General features: G+C 34.9%; 1 protein-coding gene across 1 annotated transcript in view; it reads left to right on the forward strand.

Moving 5' to 3' along the window:
- Positions 1-6254, forward strand: part of LOC145246860 (uncharacterized) — a 46285-nt gene extending 40031 nt beyond the window's left edge. The window contains exon 2 of the mRNA XM_080108706.1: positions 5188-6254. Coding sequence (XP_079964832.1) covers positions 5188-5543 — 356 coding nt within the window. The 3' untranslated portion in view covers positions 5544-6254. The remainder of the gene's footprint in view (positions 1-5187) is intronic.
- The last annotated feature ends 2161 nt before the right edge of the window (positions 6255-8415 follow it).

The following is an 8415-nucleotide window of genomic DNA, read 5'->3' on the forward strand; positions in this document are numbered from 1 at the left end:
GTGATTTTGAAATTGGTATAAGTTTATGACATTTGGTATTTTATTTTCGCCACCAAAAATTGAACATATCAGCATTTTTATCAACTTATAATGAAGTTGCAGTTGGAATTGTTTGGTAAAAAATAAGTATAATAATCATTATGTATAGAATTATATTGAATATTTACTGTCATTTAATTCAGTTTTATTTGATGATACTTTAAAAATTGTCCATCAGTGCAATTTTGCAACTATAAATGATACAATATTCACTTTTCACACCTCAAAAATCAAGGCCGAAATTGAATTAGAAATAATTGTACTTTTACTTCCTATTGTCTTATACAGTGATGAAAGCATCTTTTGTGACATTTTTGCTGGTTATTTATTTTTTTTCTTTGTTTATTAGTTGGTTTCAAAGGTGTCATGTTTAATTTACACATGTTCGTACTTCATCACCCTCCGCAGGGTAGTGTATCCTGCTGATTCTGCTTCATTATCATCAGTGAAAAATAGATGTAGAATCCAATTCTAAAGGCCCTGTCGGTGGGGCATTAAAATACGCCGACTGCCCCCCCCTGTAGAGAGTAAAAGTCCCTCAATGGGGGTCCTGGATATGACCTTAAACTATTAAACTATATCCAGTGGTGAAGCCCCAGCTTGTGGGCTTTGGGGAGTGTGGAGCCACCCTTTAATTACCATTGCTCCCAGGTCCACTCTGACCCGGAGTGGTAGTACCTGTTAGGGTCCCAACTATGGGTTGAATAGAAACCGAAAAACAACAAATATATTCTATTAAAAAAAAAAATTCTTCAAAATCTTTGAATTCGGCATTAAATAACCCGAAAAGTGTTGATATGCCGTAAAACAACCAACCAGCCAATTCTAAATATGTTTACATGCCAATCTTTTAAAATTAATATTTGAATCATGGGTCTAGGAAAGTAGACATACACAAGTATTTATGTAGAATAAAAAAAAATCTTGTTTCCATTGAAAATCTGAATGGTAAGAAGGATTCCAGTAAACTCAGAAATACTAGAATTAGATTGGACAGCTTTTGACAGAAATAACATCAAAGCTGAATTTGTAGGTATCATTGATATGGTTTAAGTTCTGTGACTTGATTCTTTCGTGATTTCTTCAAATGGACTCAGAAACTGGATTTTTTTTTCAAACAAGTCCCCATTGGTAAGTTGGTAAAGTAGGAATCTTATCAACGGCTCGCATTACAGTAGTTTTTCATTGTTCTTAATTTATTTTTAGCATGTAATACGTTGAATTCCACCATGCGGTCACATCTTGAATGAGTTTTTCCCAATTAAGCTGATCCTGTACATCACTTAATTTGCGAATTGCTAAAAGAAAGCGATTAAAGTGAGAAACCGTATTTCTGTTAAATGATGTAATGTTTTGTTTTGTTTTTTTCACAGACTGAGTTACAATGTATGGTAGTTATTCGAAATCACATTCCCTGACACCAGCAACCATATTTGTTCCTGAATCCCACAAGACTAAGAACACTTTATTGAAAATTTTATACTTATCCAGAACATTGTGCAATTCTTCACTTATTCTTGCACCTACTCATCATTTGCATCAGGGAATGGAACGACTCTAAGCACATCTCTGCAGAGTTGAAAGTCATTTGAACGCTAATGACCTGTCAAATACTGAAAGGGAGAATTATTTGTTGTGTCCCAACATCTGTAGTTCATGCTGTTAATTTCAGTAAGAAACAGTTGGGTTTTTGTTTTACTTTTGTATATCGAAAATTATTTTTGTCAAATTCAATTAAAAAAATAAAGTACTTCAGTACAAAGTTTTGCAATAAGCTTATTAAATCCAATGCCAGATGTTACAGAATATGGTTAAATATCAACAGCAATCATTTCTCTTATCAGATTATGACTCCTTTATGACCTGTGATCATAAGTATTCCAAACTATCTTTTTGGTCAATATTGAGTCCGTGGTAGTTTGGTGTTTCACTGGAGGCTCGTAGTTCCTGGAATGTCTGTCCCTGAATATTCATTGTTCTTCTATTTCTTATCTGCAACTTTTGCTTCTTTTGAATTAACCTTTCTAAGATGGTTTAACATATTTGTTAGTTTTTTGCTGATCTGCCACCTTTTGATGCGATGGTTTGACATGACTTGCAAGCAGCTGTATTCTTATTTTTGGGATTGACATAAAAATATTTCCAGCAGAAACTGGTTGCCATAATCGTTGAAGGTTGTTATCAATATTTAATTATTTTTTGTTTATGTATTTAAATTACTTGCGTCTGATATCTAATTAGAAATTTATCTGAATAAAATATACATTATCTAAACCAGAAAAGTAAAAATATATAAGTAATGGTAGCAAGAGCCCGGAAATGAGGAACAAGAGTATGACTGATGAAGAATGCTTTATTTTTGATTCGCATATTGTCGCAATTTACTGTATAATTTCTCAACATGAAAAGTGAAAGATGAAGGAATCTTTCTTTGACAGTGATTTCAAGTACAATATAATGTTAATTCGATAGGAAGAGAAAGGAGGAATTTTTTCTATTTGCCTCAAATTCAGTGCAGTTGTAAAAGTCTACGTGTTAACAGCACGTTATGCCTGTTGTTTGATTATATGGTGTAGATGATGCATGTGTCTTCGATAAATTTTCATTGGCAATCAAAAGAGGCTGTCTTCGTTTACAATATAATTAATATGTATCATTTATGGCAACAAAATTTGCTGATAAATCGGCATTAGAAAAACTATTAATCGGCCCGATTATTAAAGGCCAATTAATCGGTAATCGGTAAAAGGCCAATATGGTAATCGGTACATCCATAATATACACACTAACAGCGAAGTAAATATCACAACGCAGCTGATCTACAAAAATATATTATTGTTTTTTCCATCACTCCGACAATCAGCTTTTCTGTGACAAATTGTTATTCTTGTTTTGACATTAAGGTGTAGGAGTGCGTGAGTTGAATGGTTGGCTAGTGAAGAAAATAGTGATACGTGCCGCAGCCTCTCTCTCTCTCTCTCTCTCTCTCTCTCTCTCTCTCTCTCTCTCTCACTATCTCTCTTTCTCTCTCTCTCTCTCTCTCTCTCACACACACACACACACACACACTGACTCTATTTCTCTGTGGCCGTATTATCTATAATAACATTTTTCCCATTGGAATCTGTAATATTTCCTTTGTCTATTGTTTCCACCGTCTAACCGATATCTGCTCAAATATTTATGGGTCAAATTATGCATTCCGTTAGACAATGGTGGAAATACTGAATTCTGAACATTTGAATCCATTTGCATGTGTTAAACCCATTAAATGTTTTCCTTCCCGGCGTTGCCTGTCAATATCTTACAATATTTAGGCACGACAAATTAAGGCACGTCAAATGACGTTTTGTTGTATTTTGTTTGTTTATTTTGTTTTATTTGGTTTTTCGCTAAAAATATCTGTAAAAAAATAAACCAGCATTATTTTTCAGACTTGGGGAAAATGTTTTAAAACATGTGAATCAAACATAAAAAGTTAATAAAAGAAAAAAATACTTGTATATTTTTTTAATCGTAAATGTTTTCTTTTGTTTTTTGTTTTTTTGTTGTTTTTTTTGTTTTTTGCTTTCGTTATCAAAAATGTTTGTCCTTTTAAAACACGCGAATCAAACATAAAAAGGTCTCTTAAGTTAAAAGAAAAAATACTTGTATATTTTTTAATCGTAAATGTTTATTTGCTTTTGTTTTGTTTTTGTTTTGTTTTTGTTTTGTTTTTGAATTTTGCTTTCGTTATCGAAAATGTTTAATGGTAGATATAAACAAAAAATGTAAATGAAAAACCAAAAAGAAAATTAAATGAAGAAAATATTTCCCACGAATAAATACAACTGTAATTTCCAACGTCCGTTCTCTCTCTTTCAGCTGTTGAAAAGCTAACTCCCGTCGTGCTTCCAACTCGTCCTTTTCATCACGGTTTCTGTCCTTTTTATGCAAATTAATGCCATATATATATTACTGAGTATTCTACAAACGAAGATATTTTCTTTCTCTTTCCTTTCCTCATTCCATCACCCGACAGGATCGGGGCGCACCCGTTTATGTAAGTCACTTTCTTTATTATTTTCACAATGTAATCAATTTCCCTTTACGTTATTGCTCAATTCCGCTACAAAATGACAATGAAAAGTTATTAGCAAATTATTTAATTTCCTTAAAGTTCTTCCTGCCAGTCTAAATGTAACAGTGCGCATATAAGCGCGTGTAAAAATATTAGTAGCAGCCGAAGGATACATGGCTAGCGAAGGTATTAGCAGCAGCAGCAGCAGAGCCGTTAAAGTACCTATGCAAATTAGGAAGGTATTAGCAGCAGCGGCAGAGGAAGCGTTTTAGCACGTATGTAAATAAGCAAGAAAGAAAAAACGACAGCACGTGGTAAGGGGAAAATCAAAGTGCCGAGAAAAATGTAAAGGTGAAGGCGATGAACTGCTGGCTGTAGCTAGCGTGAGGTTGAGAATGAAGAAAACGCGACCAGTGTGGCACCGTGTTGGCGGCGAGAGACTTTTAAACTGGAGTCGAGATAGAAGGGTTTTGTTAATAACATGGCAAACGAAATGAACAGTACAAAAAAAAGAAGGAAAATAGCGGTAATAAATGTCTTTTGCTAAAACTTTAAAACAATGCTAAGTTGGATTATTTTTTATTTTTGTTTGTTTGTTCCTTTGCGACGGTATCAGACAGTGTGGCGGTTCGCAAGAGGTTTGAACTGTAACAAACACGGTTCGGGCGTTACGGCCACGTTACATAAAAGATAAAAGAAAAAACTTATTTATTTTTTACAAACAGTTTTAGCGGGAATAAAAAAATAACGTGCCAGTCTGTCTAAATTAAAATCGTTTTCTTTTTCTTGCATTTCTTGACATAAGAATCCCAGGTTGTCTGAATGACGCACATATCACACGGATAGAGAATCAGCAGGAGCAGTTGTCGTGCCTTAGTTTGTCGTACGTAAGTAATAAAACCCGCTTTGCTACTGTCTCTTTTTTTTTTGTCACTCTCTAAATAAAGTTAACGATGGAATTTTGTGAGGAAAGTCAAGATGGCGACGACTGGGCTGAATTTTCATATTTTTTTCTTTCTTTTTTTTCAGATTGAGTTTTGTATTCATTCTCATGTAAATGTTCTTTCTGTTTTCTTTCTTCGTCACAGTTATTTGGAGTATCCAATGTAACGAAAACCCGTGCGTGTGCAACATGTGTCAGCAGTTTAATGCACCCAAACAGCACTGCGAATGCTGCGTGTGGTTATTATACGGAAAACGGAGTTTCTCCGAGGCCGCAATTAAAACTGGTTCTCTGCCCTCAGCAATGACACCAGCTACAGCGGTAGATAACGATGACGATAGCAACCACTTTGATTATACGCGTTGCCGTCTGGATGTGTATTCGAACGCGGACAAACGAATTAGAATTGGTGCAAGCCTAAATACAATGAAACGGAAACTCAAATGTCTCTTATTGTTGAAAGGAGACCAGCAAAGAAAGTTCAATTTGTTTTACCCTTGAAAAATAAAACAAACAAAAAAAGCCAAAACAAAAAAAAAAGGTGACAGAAACAAAAAGGAAGATTTAGCAGAGAAACCAAACGAAAAAAGAGTAAAAATTATAAATGTTTCCATATTAAAGAAAAGTTACTTAAAAATGGTTTATTTTATTATGTTCAAAAGTTGTTTGAAATGCTCTTTTTTAATCACTAATATTCGTTTTTTGTTTCGTTTTGTTTTTGTTTTTTTTGGGGAGGGGGGTTCGAGCTGATTAACGAACAATATGGTGGTATGTTTGTCTCCCATGTAAAAGATTCTAGACCACCATTTTGTTTACAAAACAGTTTGCAAAGACGGAATATTTGAGATTAAAAAAAAGAAGTATTTAAAACTACTTGAAAAGACAAAAAAAATATGAGGCTACAAAAGCAACTTTTATTGGATATGGTAAGATTTATTTATTGTATTTTTAATTATTTTTTCCTTTATCATTTGCTGAGTCCTCTGCTAAATCTCCCCAAAAAAGAAATTGTGAAGAAAAAGATCACAAATGATTTCGAAAATTCAAGAAAAAACTACAAAAAAATCAATATCAAAAATAAAAAAAAATGAAAAACGAAAATTGTCTGTCCCTCACAAAAAAAAATAATGGAAAGTCAACTTCTGCTTAATTAAAATGTAATTTTTTAAAAATTACAAATATAAATTTATTAAAAACTAAACAGAGCTAAAACGTGTTGTTTCATTCTTTTAAACTTCGTGTTTTAATCGGCAGATATGTATTTTAGGCTGCAAAGAGTTTTACGCGATTAAATTCCCAGAAAATACCGGTTAGGCTTGCTGATAATTATGTTTGAGAAGAATAAGAGTATATACATTAGTTTCCAGGAATGTAACTTGATGGATTAAATATCATTCTGATAGTTATGTGTTCACTAAGAATGTGTCGAGCAGTTAAAGGAATTTAGGACAAAAACAAAATGGATAAACAAAACACATTTTGGAAAAACAACAGGTGATGTGTTTTGATGCAACGTAGTGAGTGAAGTCAGAAAAGAAAGTGAGTTTTAGATTACGCGTAGAAAGTTAGATTGAACAGTTAGTAACTGGGAGTTGTGGCGTAAAGACAGACGATATCAGTTATGGGAGTATTCGACTTCGTAAATGAACATTCGTAATTGTGGAGAAGGGATTCCTCGGAACCAACAACTCGCAACCACAATAAATATAAATTCATAGTATATTATAGTATTAATGCTGGAGTCCCTCAGGGGTCCATATTGGGTCCAACTTTCTTCCTGATCTACATTAATAATCTTCCAAACCACATCCTTAGATCATTCGTAGACATTTATGCTGAAGACACTACCATCCATAGAAGCACTTCGAAGACCGTAAACGACCAAGTTCTCTCTGACTCTCTCTTCTCTGATCTTGAGCACGTCGTACAATGGGGAAAAGTGGCTGGTTACTTTTAATGCATCTAAAACCAAGCTTCTATCTTTACATAATCAACACTCTGTTGCCCAGCTGCCACCAATCGAAATGAATGGGTCCCGTCTCGGAGAGGCCTCATGTTTTGACAAGCTTCTGGGCTTGAACTTTACTACCGATCTGAAATGGAACACGTATATTAAATCCATTGGCAAAGTCGCTGGAAATATGGTGGGATCCTTTACCGCTCCAGTAGATATTTCACTTCTGATGCAATTCTCTACCTATATAAAAGCCATGTTCGGCTAACGATGGAGTGCTGTTGCCACATCTGGGCAGGAGCTGCTAGAAGCAACTTATCCTGCATTGACAGAGTTCAAAATAGACTTCGTAGCTTAGTGGGGGATGCCCTTTTCTCTTCCCTGTAACCTCTTTTCCACAGAAAAGACGTAGCGAACCTGTTCCTGCTTTATCGTTATTTTCATGGCAGGTGCTCATGTGAGCTTCAATCTATGGTCCTCCCCCTGCCAGACTTTCACGAAAAACACTTGTCTAGCCAGAACCACTGTCAGTAATTTCCCACACTCTTTATCTGTGCCTACATCTAAATGTAGATGCCATGAACAGGGCTCCTTTCTTAGAACTGCTCACCTGTGGAACTCTATTCCGTTTGCCTACTTTCCAGCTGACTACAATCTGATTGTCTTCAAGTCCAACGTGAACAAGTTCTTACTGAACCGTCTCCCTAAGAAATCCAAGTTATAAAATTCCCACTAATGTTTACTACGCTAAATTCACAATGACTAATGTATACCAATTAACTCTTATTTTCGAGTGGCCTCTGGGCCTTGATAAGTGGTGACCCCCCACCCCCCAGTAAAAAAAACCGTAAATCTAAAACAACTTCGTAAATATGTTGGTTGTTTGAGTTTTTCGTGAGAGACATGGCTGCATTTCAGGAGAAATTCTTGTGATTCAAAGTATATATTTCTTTGTCCAGCACAAACGTGAAAGATGTTTATCCGTCCTCCTGTCTATAAACTGTTTAGCATATCGACACGTACAGATAACCATTTTAAACACATCAACAAGAGAACATTTTATACACCAGATTATAAAATATTGGAAGACGTCACACGCATTAAATAGACAACAAGGCAAAACACTCATGATGCGCAACGTACATATATGCACTCGTTAAATAGACCCCGCCCATCAAACATATTCGCTAATTTGGTTGCTCTGACCTGTTCGTATCGACCACGCGATCCGAACCCGGTATTACCACGCACAAGCTAAAAAGACAAGGATCTATAAAATATTAAAATTAAATGAGAAAAAACAATGGACTGAATCTAACGAACTGGGTATCACGGACGAAATAAAATAAGGAAAGAATAACAAAGAAATGGGGAAAAAATGTTAAACTGCAAACGTTGGTCTCTTACAAAAATTAAGAA

Source organism: Euprymna scolopes, chromosome 24 (assembly GCF_053919585.1).
Source record: "Euprymna scolopes isolate OS-2025 chromosome 24, ASM5391958v1, whole genome shotgun sequence".
Lineage (NCBI taxonomy): Eukaryota > Metazoa > Mollusca > Cephalopoda > Sepiida > Sepiolidae > Euprymna > Euprymna scolopes.